The sequence below is a fragment of the Lemur catta genome, chromosome 2 (genome assembly GCF_020740605.2).
Source record: "Lemur catta isolate mLemCat1 chromosome 2, mLemCat1.pri, whole genome shotgun sequence".
NCBI classification, from domain to species: domain Eukaryota; kingdom Metazoa; phylum Chordata; class Mammalia; order Primates; family Lemuridae; genus Lemur; species Lemur catta.
Window position 1 is genome coordinate 77,305,974 of NC_059129.1, and position 13,857 is coordinate 77,319,830.

The window sequence follows — 13,857 nt, forward strand, 5'->3', positions numbered from 1 at the left end:
CTTTGCATAATTGTTGAACTATTTCCCATAGAAAGTAAGCCAAAATATCAAGATCTCAAATGTTAATAGTTTTAATAGTTTATAACTTTTTATCTAAATGACCCTACAAATTAGCCATAAGCCCCTTAGAACTAATCTGGATTCAACATTGTAGGCACATAACCATGCCATTATCTGTATAAAGCAAAATGTATTAATACTCATTGAGTCTTTTATTCTTCTTTGCCTGACACTTGGATCATAAGATGACTCACTAATACATTTCCTTCATGTTTTTTCTTCCCTGGCTCACAATTCATCTATAGGAAATCTTGTTTAATTAACTTCATTGTGCACAGAGCCTTATACTCCCTCAGTATGGGCCCAACATGCAGGTTATGGGGAGAGGGAAAGGATATAACACGTGTTGTACACCCTTTCCTTGAAATTGGCCAGGATGCTCTGGCCTATATCAGGAGGGAGAACTTTCCTTTGTTCTGTGATAGTTACAACTGGTGAATCCTTTACAGTTTAAGAAATTATGTTATACATGAAAATTATGATGAATTAGAAATTTTCAATAAATGGGGCTGGGAATATTGGATATCCATATGCAGAAGAATGAAACTGGACCTCTCTCTCACCACACACAAAAATCAACACAAAGTGGATTAACAACTCAACTGTAAGACTTCAAACTATAAAATTGCTAGAATAAAACTTAAGGAAAACACTTCAGGACGTTGGTCTAGGCAAAAACTTAATGGCTTAAGACCTCAAAAACACATACAACAACAACAAAAAATAGATAAATGGGATTACAGTAAACTAAAAAGTTTCTGCACAGCAAAGGAAACAATACAGTGAAGAGAAAATCTGTGGAATGGAAGAAAATATTTGCAAACTATTCATCTGAACAGGGACTAATATGCTGAATATACAAGGGACTCAACTGTAAAAAAGATCAATAGTCCCATTAAAAAGTGAGCAAAGGACATGAACGGACATTTCTCAAAAGAAGACATACAAGTGGCCAAAAAGTATATAAAAAAATGTTCAACATCACTAATCATCAGTGAAATGCAAATCAAAACCATAACATCTCATTTCACCACAGTTAGAATGGCTATTATTAAAAAGACAAAAAAATGTGGAAAAAAACAAAGTCTTGTAAACTGTTTAAGAGAATGTAAATTGGTACAACCACCATGGAAAACATTAGGGAGATTTCTCAAAAAAACTATATTGTGTGTCCCTTAACAAATTATTTTAGCTATTATTAATAGCTTTGTCTTTTAAACATCATACTAAAGATTTAAGTGATTTAAACGCCACCTTTATAGTGTGAATTTGACTTTGTACTTATTAATACTTTCACCTATAAGTTTTAAAGTTTCATATTTTTATATTATTAAATAGCATCCTTTCTTGTCAACTTGAATTCCCTTTAGCAGTTTTTGTGAGACAGTTCTGGTGGTAGTGAGCTATCTCAGCTTCTGGTTGTCTGGGAAAGTGTTTATCTCTCCTTCATTTCTGAAGGAAAGCTTCACCAGATAAAGTATTCTTAGTTGGCAGGTTTTTCTGGTTTTTGTTTTTCTTCAGTATTTTGTATATATCATCTCTCTCTACTCTGGCTTGTAAGGATTCTGCTGAAGATTCCACCACTAACTTTACTGAAAACCCCTTATGTGTGATATGCTTATATTTTCTTGCTGCTCTCATGATCTTTTCTTTGACTTTGATTTTTTGACAGTTTGACTATAATTCTTGTTTGGATTGAATGTGATTGGAGACCTTTGATTTTTATGTGTGTGGACATTTATATCTTTCCCTAGACTGGGGAAGTGTTTAGCTATTATTTTTAAAAATAATCTTTCTGTTCCTTTATATATCTCTTTTCCTCCTTTGAACATTATAATTAGAATATTTGCTCTTTGATGGTGTCCCAAAAATCCTGTAAGATTTCTTTTAATTCTTTTCATTCTTTTTTTTAATTCCTTTTTGGCTGTGTATTTTCAAATAGCCTGTCTTCAAGGTCACAGATTCCTTTTCTCTACTTGATAAATTCTGCTGTTGACAATATCGATTGCATTTTTTATTACATTCATTGTATTTTTCAAATCTAAGTTTTTTTAATGATTATAATCTGTTAAATTTGTCAGTTCATTTATTTTCCTGATTTTGATGATTATTTCTCTGTATTTGATAAAGTTTGCTGAGCTTTCTTAAAATAGCTATTTTGAATTTTTCTCAGGCAGTTCATATATCTCCATTTCTTTGGGATAAGCTATTGAAAAATTGTGTTAAGGTGCTATGTCTTCTAGACTTTTTGTGTCTCTTGTTGCTTTCCATTGATGTCTATGCATTTGGTGGAGCAGTCACCTCCCTCTTCCAGACTTTAGAAGCTAATTTTGGTGTAGAAAGACCATCTCCTGTGGAGGAGGGTGCACAAAGGTGCTTGCTATGTGGGATGCAGAGGTTCTAGAACCAGTGAAGCTGTCTAGTCTCTGTACAGCTGACATTAGAGTTGATGAAGATTGCAGGGATCCTTAGCAGCAAACACTGTGGATGTTCACAATTATAGCAAGGGTTGAGGGGTTTAGTTGTAATAGCTGCTGAGGTCCTCTCAGTCTTCTCTTTTTTCCTACTGTGGGAAGTTGTGTCTACAACAGTCCCTTGTGGCACTGGGTTCAGCTTGTGAGCCCTTTCATGCTGGCAGTGGCACCAGTATCTGCTGAGTGAATCAAGCACAGAGCAGAGGCCTGAAGAACAGGTCTTCAGGACAGGACTGCAGCTCTGGGGTCTGGAGCAGTAATGGCACTGGATCTCAGGGCACAAGTGCACACACTACTGTGTTGGTAATAGTATGAAGGCACAGGTGATTGTGAAACAGTTGGAAAACGAAGAATGGGAACAGGGGCATGCTCAGAGTTTCTATGACTCCAGAATCAGAGCAGGGCATGCTCAAGAGAGACCATGACTCCAGAACCCGGAGCATGAACTAGTTCACTGTGTCCAGTGTCTGAGACATGGGTGGATGTAGTGCCTGCACCTGGAATGTGGACAGTTGCGGGGTGGCCAAGGTTTGGGAGTCAGGGTACATGTAGGGTTGGAAAGGTGGTGGCTCAGTTTTCACAGCAAAAAGATAGTGGCTGCTTCTTGGGGGGAGCATGTGCAGTGTTGTCTCAGAGAAGGAGGTCTTATTACAAGACTTCAAGGAAAATATTTGTTTGTATTCAGTTATCTGTAAAGGCATACCTCAGAGATAATGCAGGTTCCATTCCAGTCCACTGTAATAAAGCAAATGTCACAGTAAAGTGAGTCACACAAATTATTGTTTCCCAGAATATATAAAATTGTGTTTATGCTGTACTATAGTTCATTAAGTATGCAGTAGTAGTGTCTAAAAAATAGTATTAATTAAAAATTTCCTTATTGCTAAAAAATGCTAATGATTATTTGAGCCTTCAAGGAGTTATAATTGTTTTGCCGATAGAGGATTTTGTCCTGATGTTGATAGCTGCTGATGGATCAAGGTGGTGGTAGGTGAAGGTTGGGGTGACTGTGGCAATTTCTTAAAACAAGACAACAGTGAAGTTTGCTGCATCCATTGAGTCTTCCTTTCACTAAAAATTTCTCTGTAGCAGGCAATGTTTGTTATCACCTTACCCCCAGGAGAACGTCTTTCAAAATTGGAGTCAATCCTCTCAAACCCCCGCTGCTGCTTTACATTCTGAATTCTGTGTTTTCAATAACGTTTATAACATCTTCACAAGGAATAGATTGTGTCTTAAGAAACCACTTCCTTTGCTCATCCATTCAAGTGTTATCATGAGATTGCAATTTACTCACATCTTGAGGCTCCACTTCTAGTTCTCTTGCTATCTCCACCCTACCTGAAGTTACTTGTTCCACTAAAGTCTTAAAGCCCTCAAAGTCATCCATGAGAGTTTGAATCAACTTATTGTAAACTCCTGTTTTAGTGTTTATTTTGAACTCCTCTCATAAATGTTCTTAATGGCATCTAGAATGGTGAATCCTTTCCAGAATGCTTTCAATTTGCTTTGCCCAGATCCATCAGAGGAACCCCTACCTAGAACAGCTATAGCCTTACAAAATGTATTCCTTAAATGATGACTTGAAAGTCAAAATTACCCCGTGATCCATGGGCTGCAGAATGACTGCTGTGTTGGCAGGCATGGAAAAAGCATTAATCTCTTTGTACATCTCCACCAGAGCTCCTGGGTCATCCCGTGCATTGTCAAAGAGCAGTAATCTTTTGAAAGGAATCTTTTTGTGAGCACTGTTTCTCAACAGACGGTTTAAAATATTCAGTAAACCATGCTGTAAACAGATTTGCTGTCATCCAGGCTTTGTTGTTCCATTGATAGTAGATTTAGCAATACTTAAGTGACATACAGTATTTGGAAAGGTAAATGAGCATTGGCTTCCACTTAGTCACCAGCTGCACTAGCCCCAGCAAAAGAGTCAGCCTATCCTTTGAAGCCAGGCACTGACTTCTTCCCTCTACTTATGAAAGTCCTAGAGGACATCTGTTTCCCAAAGAAGTGTGTTTCTTCTACATTGAAAATTGTTGTTTAGTGTAGCCACGTTTAGCCATTATCTTAGCTAGATCTCCGGATGACTTGATGCAGCTGCTACCTTAGCACTTCATGCTTCACCTTGCACTTTTATGTTTTGAAAATGGCTTCTTTCCCTTATACCTCATGAAGCAGCCTCTTCTATCCTCAGACTTCTGCAACTTCTTCATCTCTCTCAGCCTTCATAAAATTGAAGAGCGTTAGGGCCTTGCTCTGGGTTAGCCTTTGACTTAAGGGAATGTTGTGGCTGGTTTGATCTTCTATCCAGACCAATAAAACTGTCCCCATATTAGCAATAAGGCTGTTTTTCTTTCTTATCAATGATGTGTTCACTGGAGTAGCACTTTTAATTTCCTTCAAGAACTTTTCCTTTGCATTTACCACTTGGCTGTTTGGCACAAGAGGTCTTCCTTTCAGCCTATCACAGCTTTTGACATGCCTTCCTCACTAAGGTTAATTGTTTCTAGCTTTTGGTTTAAAGCAAGAGACATGTAGGGTTATTAACTGGCCTAATTTCAATATTGTTTTGTCTCAAGGAATAAGGAAGCCAGAGGAGAGAGATGAAAAATGTCTGGTCAGTGGAGCAGTCAGAACACACATTGCATTTATTGAAGTTTGCTGTTATATGTGGGTGTGGTTTGTTTCCCCGAAACGATTATAATAGTAACATTAAAGATCACAGATCACCATAACAATAATTGTGAAAACATTCAAAATATTGCAAGAATTCCCAATATATTGATTCAGAGACACAAAGGGAGCACATACTGTTGGAAAAAGGGCACTGATGGACTAGTTTGATGCAGAGTTGCTACCAACCTTCAATTCATAGAAATTGCAGTATCTGAGAAGGACAGTAAAGCAGAGCACAGGAAAACAACATATGCCTGTAAATACTGGACTCTGCTTATTGGGTTACCTTTTTAAAGAATATATTCCTCTGGGCTCTTAAAAAAGTGTTCTTTCATTTATGTATTGTTACAGTGGATAGATTTGGTAAATGCTTCCTACCCCTTTCTTTCTCTTTTTTCCCCCAGTGGTAATATGGTAATGCTTTTTTAATGAACTGGAACAAAATGTATAAGAAAAAAGCCCCTGATTAGGATCTGGAGACTTGAGTTCTAATTAGCCTACTTCACAGAAGCTCAGTTTCCTTGCCTGTAAAGTGGTGATAAATGTTCTGCTTACCTCATAGGGCTTCCACATATTTTTACACTGATTCTTCTATTCTCTCATGTTATGCTTGCCATAGCCATTCTTTGACTTGGCTCACATTTGACCATACAGGCCGAATAATAAGTTCTGCAAGGCACATTTCTACATTTCTCCTCATGACCATATATGTGAATCAGCACTCCTCCTCCCTGACTGGTGTCAGGAATATTTACGGTGGGATCACATCTGGTCACTTACAGATCATAACTCTACATGTTCTAAGACTGTTTTACATCCAAACATGGCTTCTAAGATCCTGCCCCCAAAGATTATCACTGGCAGGAGTATCATTCATTGAAAACCTTTGGCAAAAGATTGAATTCAGCACTCAACATTGGTATATGGTAAGACTCTTTACCAAGTATTCTCAGATTCATCTGAGTAACGAATTATAGCAAGAATGCAGAGAAATTATCTGGAGTTTAAATGATCAAGAAAGAAAAGTCATTCAACAAGATTGTAAAGTTTTAAAAAAGGGAAATATGCTTTGTTCTACACCCCAAGCACAAATCAAAGGGACAGGAAGACAAAGTAGTTAATAAATATTTCCATTTCGTATGAAAATTTAATCTCTTTGACATTTTTCTGAGCTAATATCCCCCAGTTTTTTAAAACGGAATTTGTTGTTTATTTGCAGGAGGCAGCCAGTTACGATGTGACACGCTATGAAAATATTTTCTTCCTGTTCTGGGTTCTGGAGCAGCTTCTTCAAAAGGAAACTGAAGAAGGCAACACTGCAAGTATAGGGCATGATGACCAAGAAATCAAGAAATTTCTTCAGAAGCATGATGAAACTATTTTCCAACTTTCTGATGCATTTCCTTTATTTACTTTTTATTTATGGAGACTAGGCATTCTCTTGAACTCATCAGAGATAGAAACTGTTAAAAATAATTCAGTTCCTTAGCAATTTACCAAATATTGGAAGCATACTAAAATTGAATATATGAAGATCTTGTACTTAGATTTTCAAGAATATTTTAAATGATTTTTAAATTGATCTCTAAACATAATCATCATTTCAATTTTTAGTCTTAAATGTGCATAAAATATTGTGTCACATTTCTATACTAAAAATCAGCCAGTTTCAGTTGAGAATGCCCTCCTATGTAACTATATTTTATTCTCTGAAAAAGAGATATTTAAATTGTGAAAGATTTCCATGGGATAGATACTAGTTCCAATCTTAAAGTTTTGGTCCTTTATCAACACAAAGTGTTGAAAATAAGTGGTTATAAATACAGTTTTAAAAACTTTTTGGTTACAAAGTTGCACTTCCATCATTGTAATTTTAGAGGGAACTCAGAAGAAAAGTTTTTAACATTTGGAAACCTAATGGCCTTTACTTTCATATAATGAATACATTTGTCAAGTCCTTTTTAATATGGTCTGTTTTTTCAACAAATTTTCCTTTTGATTCTATTGATTAAATATGTTATAGTAGTCCTATGATTGTTAAAATGTAGTTAAATCATACATAATTAAGTCATTAGGGATACTTTTATAAATTCTAATATCCATCCAGAAATACACTCTATAGATAATAAAAGTATTAGTTGAATTTTCTGGTTACACAATTTCATTGACTTAATTTCAATTATTAAAATAACCAAGAAGCTTAAAGAGTGCACATTATATACTTTCCTATAGTACAATTTAACACACACCAAATGCAAATAAGCTTTATTATCTATGATATTGTTTCACAAGTTAATTAGCATTCCTAAATGCCATTAGAATTTTTTTTAAAAACTTGCTTTTTCTATCTATAATGTATATAAAATTATCAGCCACAATTATTTTTGAAGTTATTTCTTGCTTTCTTGAAAAGATAAAGCCTTTTCAATAATCCTGAAACTCAATGTATATCAGTCAACTATTGCTATGTAACAAATAACCATAAATCCCAGTAGCATATAGAAATAAATATTTTTCAGATATCTGCAAGTCACTTGAGAATCAGGTGATCTGGACTAGACTCTGCTGGACTCTGTTCGGGTTGCAAATCCACTGGACTAGGCTCTTTCTTTGCTATAAGTCAGGCTTTGTTCCCTTCCACATGGGCTTATTATGGGACCCAAATTGAGGGGGAAGCACCTACTCAGGGAAGTTCTGATGGTGACTACAGTTGAGCAAGATGAAAAGGCTAGGCTGAGAAATGTCACACTGTCATTTCTACCCACATACATTGGCCAAAGTACATCAAATGGTCAAGCCCAAAGAAAGCAGACAGGGAAGTACAGTTCACCTTGAGGGGGAGAACTTGCCAGGTTACACAGCAGAGGGCATAGATACAAGTGGAGAATCAATCGGGGCCAATAATTTACTCCACCACAAGTACCAGTTGAATACAAGAAGGATATTCCAGATCCTGGAATAGGAGGGATTTTACTAATGTTTGATTCCTGTGAACACCTCCAAAGGTTTGTGCAGATCACTTCAGTTTGATGACTACACCTTCATCTTTTCACTTCTGTAAGAATTAAACAAAGTTTCTAAATATACAAGCATCAGCAATGGCCCTTTTCCCACTGCAGCTCACCAATATAATGATCAGCTGAAAAGCTTTTGTAACTGCAAAAAATTTCTTAAATCCAGTAGTCTTTAAGGCCTCAAGGTCTGAAATTTAGCCTAGGACATTTGTTCATTATAGGAGACATGAGATGTTGGGATCATTGTTAATGCACAAAATGGAGAAACATTTTATTTCTGTTTGGTATTATTTTTATGTCAACGCTTCACTTCTGTGTCAAGTATATGATACCTAACCTTTTATTATCCTGTATTTCAATTTGTATCAGAGTTAACTGTGCATTAAATTTAGTATTGAGGTCTAAATCTGCTGGTGAAAAAGAAAATAAAATGAGACATTTGTTTCTGTTTCAATAAAGTGTTGAAAGAATTAATTAATGAATGGTTTAAACTATAATTACAATATTTAAGAATGTGGTAGTCATTAAGATTTGGTTAATGTCTAACTTTAGAATTAAGGTTTGAGAATAAGAATAATAGAGGCAGTAGAAATGGAGCAGCATTGAAACTGAATATATAAAGAGGACCATAGAATGATTTTTAAAATGAAGAAATTAATAAAAATGATAATTGCTAACACTAATACAGTATTTAATATATATTAACATATATGATAAATGTAAAATAAAGTATATAATACATTTATATAATAAAAATAAATATTATAAATATTATGTATATACATATAATAAAAATACCCAGGAACTCATCTAAGCATTTTACATATATTAACTCATTTGATTCTTCTAACGACCCTATGAAATAAGTATGATTGTTACCTGTATATCTGGTTTAGAGATGAGTAACTCAGGCAAAATAATGTTAAACAACTTGCCTAAGTTCACAAAATTAGGCAATGGCAGAGTTAAGTTCCTTATCTTCCTAGTCCACACTCCTACTATGCTGCACTGCCTATTAAGTACAAACTGTCCTGGTACTTCATGAAACTTTCACAAATACAACTTCTTTGCAATCGTTATTGAAGCTTTCTATACCCTTGACTACAAATCATATGGCATAAGACTGGAAATTACTAGCATATTATTAACTTATTTTGAATTATTTTAACCCCTGCAGACCATATGTCCTATCTACCAGCAAATTAGAGGAACAGCATCTTTTCTGGGTTGTATCATCTTGTTAGACAAGACTAGCCAAGTTATAGATAGTCTTCAAACAATAATCTTCTAAAAGATTAAAAGCTCCCTTTGATGGTTAGTAGGTAAAGACTAATGCTCAGCAAAATGGGGGGAGAAAACCAATCTGATTGTTTTGTCCTTGTATCTGTAAATAGAGCCATTATTTCACACGTTGTTCTCCATGTTAATGAAATTCATATTGTATAGCTAAAGACAGTATACTTCTGGAGAGGCAGGGAAAAAAGCCATTCCTGTTCCTACATTCTCATGTACATTTGCAGATTTTCTGAAGGCCACATTGTGGGAAAAATATTGATAGCTCTGGATTATGATAACCTAATTTTATTTACTCATCAAATATGAAACACCAACTTTGTGTATAAATCAATTATTTTCAAAAATTAAAAAATATAAAGTTTACCTTTAGTCAGATTTATAAAACAGCTTTGTCTTAGCAGTCAGTATAACAACCCAACTACATCACTGTTTGCTGAAGGAGATAATTATTGTGATAATGTTTACCTAATATTGACAAAAGGTATAGAATTTTTATTATTGAAAGTTAATTTTTTTCCAATTGTAGAATTAGATAATGCAAAATTTATCTGGTCAGTGAATAGGCTGGTCTTTTAAGAACTTTCTAAATATTAAAGAATATGATTGACACATATGAAATGACCTCAGCCTCTTTTTTCTTTCTCCTTTAATTTGAAAGTCCTCTTTTTTATTTATTTATTACAAAAGGAGTTTAAGAAATGACCTCAGCCTCTTTTTTCTTTTTCATTTAATTTGAAAGTCCTCCTTTTTATTTATTACGAAAGGAGTTTAAGGGATCTGTTACTAATAGGAAGCAAAGCTGTGAAAAGAAATTAATGGTCAAACATTTAAGACATTGAAATAATTAAATTTTATATTTCATGGGTATATACTCTGAATTTGTAGTATTTTCTTCTGATATTTTAATCTATATTTTACACTAGCTGTTTAAATAGTTGGTGAACTTTTGTTATATTTCCAGTCAGCAGTTCTAAGTGTTCTGTAGTCATTCCACTGGGGCAGCAAGAGTTACAGGTGATGACATTAATTAACCTTAGTTGTCTCTGACCTATATATAAAAGCAGTGGTTCTCAAATGCGGTTCCCAAGCCAGCTGTATCAGCATCACTTGGGAACTTATAAGAAATACAAATTTTAAGCCTCCACCCAAGACCTACTACAGAATCAGAAATGTTGGGGTTCATCCAACGATCTGTATTTTATCAAGTATTCTAGGTAATTCTGATGTCCATCAGTGTTTAAGAACTGCTATAATCATTACTTTTACTGAAGAGGAGTGTTAAAACATATAAAATCATTCAGAAAGTAGAATTCAGTCATCCCAAATTACTTAACTGAACTTTTTAACTTTGCCTATGTGTGCTTTAAAATTCCAAAGGATGGTTTTTTGGCAACTAAATTATTCATAAATCATTTAAAATAAGTAACAAATTTATAAACATCAGTCAACATTAATAGCACTTAAAAAACTAGCATCTTTATACTTAGATTTTAGTTCCTTTACTAAAATATATAATTATTCCCCATTGGTAGTACTTTAAAAAATATAATCTGGGCTTAAGAGATCAAAGTAACTAGTTTTTTGCATTAGTCCTGGTATAGAGTGATAAACATGTAGAGAGATGCAGGCATGGGGTTACTTTAAGTTGAGATATTAGGTGCCCTGAATAATATCAGAATATTCCTCTTATTCCAGAAGTTCTGTTTCTATACATATAGTAAATGTAACTTAGTTATAAACATACTCTGTTTCTCAACTCTAGAGATGAAATTCTAGCTGCCTTAAATCCTTTAACATGGTGAGATATAAATAAATGATTAATAAATTGGTGCTTAATTTAATTCAACTCTTGTGCTTAATTTAATCTACTGCTTTGGGTCTTCCCCATGTTACTGTGAGTGTCAGGGTTGCCTAAGGACAGCACCCCTGATACGTGAGGGAACAGAACCATCTCTGCCGTTAGCTTTAATGACTTAACTGCTAAGACATTTTCATGAATGATTAATTATTTCAGGAACACTAGAAATGCCAGACACTCAGCCATCAGGGAAAAGGATGTATTTGTTCTTATTTCTCTCTCAAACACACAGTCGAATTCAACATTCATTTTGTAAAAAGATATCCAGACCTCTTAAAACTAACTCTGAAGTTTAGGGAAAATCTTCCTTATATTTTAATGTCTGGTTTATAAGGGGTACCGCCACAAGCAGGTGACAGCAGCACTGGTGCCTTTTTGTCCTAACTTACACTGAAAACAGGGAGCAGGCCTGGGATTGCCCTGGGATGACCTGTCCCTCTAGGAGAGCTCCAGAGCCAGACCACTCCCCTGAGAGGAGTGACAACAGACCTTTAAAATGTGTGGCTCATCCCTTTCCACTGTGGCCCATGACCGAGAAGTGGAGTTTGCCACAGCTGACTAGACATCTTACCTTGCAACTTGATAAAATCTAGAACAGAACCCAAGAGACTGGCCTGAGAGGATACAGCCATTCCAATTATAAAATAGAAAAAAAAAAAAAAATAGAGCCAAAAGTAACTTTATAGAAATGTAAGGATATCTGTAACTCCAAATTAGTATGTTGATGCTATTCAAGTGAAAATTTCAAACAATAATTTCTAAGGCTACTATGATCTTTGCTTATGTGGTGGTGGTTTCCTTTTAAATATAATCTCTTCCACACATATAATCTATGTCTCTGCACCATCATTTTATTAAGACAGGTCATAATACCCAGCATTTATTGAGCCTTTGGTATGTGCTTGGCACTCCATGAAGTTCTTTATATTCATTATTTTGTTTAATCATTCCAATAACCCTATGAAGTAAGAATATTAGTATCCCCAGTTAGATGAGAAACAAGCACAGAGCACTAAAGCTGGAAAAAATATCAGAGCCAGGATTCAAATAGGCAGCAAGCAACTGAGTCAACATGTTGTCTGGACTCTGGGTACTCACCTACAAGTATCTGCCATGATCCTAACTGCAGAAGTAGAAACTGAGTGCAGAGAACAAAGTTATTCTGACAACAAAACTTCAGTGTGCACTCTTTTTAAAGTGTTCTTTGTAGACATATGCAGCATGTGCTTGTGATAATTACAGTGGTGGAAAAATTAGTCTATTAAGTAAAACTGGATGATTGAAATATTCCTTTATATCTGGAAGAAAAAAAGTGCAGTAAGATGCCAGAGATGTCCAATTGGTGGCATTCCCTTAAATGAAATAGAAATAAATTCTATTTTAGTACCTGATTGTTTTATAAGTCAGTATGAGTAATACTTTCTGAGGATAGAGTATGTTATATCTTTCAAAATGCAAGTATAAAGATCAGACATCCATACATGGATTAGAGTTAATTCCTAAGTCTTAGACATGGAAATAAATAATGCATCTGAAGCATAGTTACACTGACTTCAGAATTATACTTTTTTTGTTGTAAGTATAAAGAAAAACATCCCTACTTCATGATTAGATTGGTATGATCCTGTTGACAGTGTTTGATATTTCTAAACCATCTTATGAAGTACAAAGAAAATGTCTTTATAACATTTTATATTATAGGGGAAAAACATATAATTAATTAATTAAAATATTTCTGTGATTCTTCCCCCAAAAGCTTTATTTAGGCAGTTTCTGTTTACTCATTTTCTGTAGATCTGGGGAAAGAGATGTGAAAACCTTTTCTTGCTCTTGTGCCTTGTCACAATTGGCGCTACATTCCAGTTTCACTTGAAAATGGGCCTGTTTTTACTCTATTAAAACAACAGTGAAGCCCAGAAGAGAACATTTTGTAGAATGTACAAGTAGGAGGAGGAGGTGTGAGGTATGGGGGCGGGGGTGGAAGAACAGACAACAAAGGGCCCTCATTGGCTAAGTCATCTTGTGACTTAGGACAAAACACTTAGTATTCTCATTTTCTCACCGCAGTAGCATCTGTTTTTAGTTCTAAAGTGTAAAGAACAAAGACTATCTGTATTTCTGCTAGGAGAATGTGTTTCTTTTGAATGTGACTACCCATTAGTATTAAATGTTGTTATTATCCCCAGCACTGGGAGTTTTTCCTCTTTCCTGTCTTCATGGAGGTCTTTCAGTGATATATTTTTGTACACCTAATGAGGCCTAGTAGAAGTGTACAGTACTTGGAGCTAAAAGATGAGAGTATCGCTCTATCCCTATCATATAAATAAAACCTCCACTTCTTCACTGTTAAAATTTTAAAAAGGGTAATCTCACCATGGGATTGTTTGTGTGAGTTATATGAAGTAATATAGGTGAAAAGCACTTTATAAACTCTAAAGTAAACATAATAAGAGGAGCTAACATTTATGTAGTGTTT

At 34.9% G+C, this 13,857-nt stretch overlaps 1 protein-coding gene across 1 annotated transcript in view; it reads left to right on the forward strand.

Annotated features, from left to right (window-relative positions):
* MEI4 (meiotic double-stranded break formation protein 4) overlaps positions 1–6,702 on the forward strand; it is a 129,083-nt gene extending 122,381 nt beyond the window's left edge. Inside the window, exon 4 of the mRNA XM_045542268.1 lies at positions 6,433–6,702. Coding sequence (XP_045398224.1) covers positions 6,433–6,702 — 270 coding nt within the window. The remainder of the gene's footprint in view (positions 1–6,432) is intronic.
* The last annotated feature ends 7,155 nt before the right edge of the window (positions 6,703–13,857 follow it).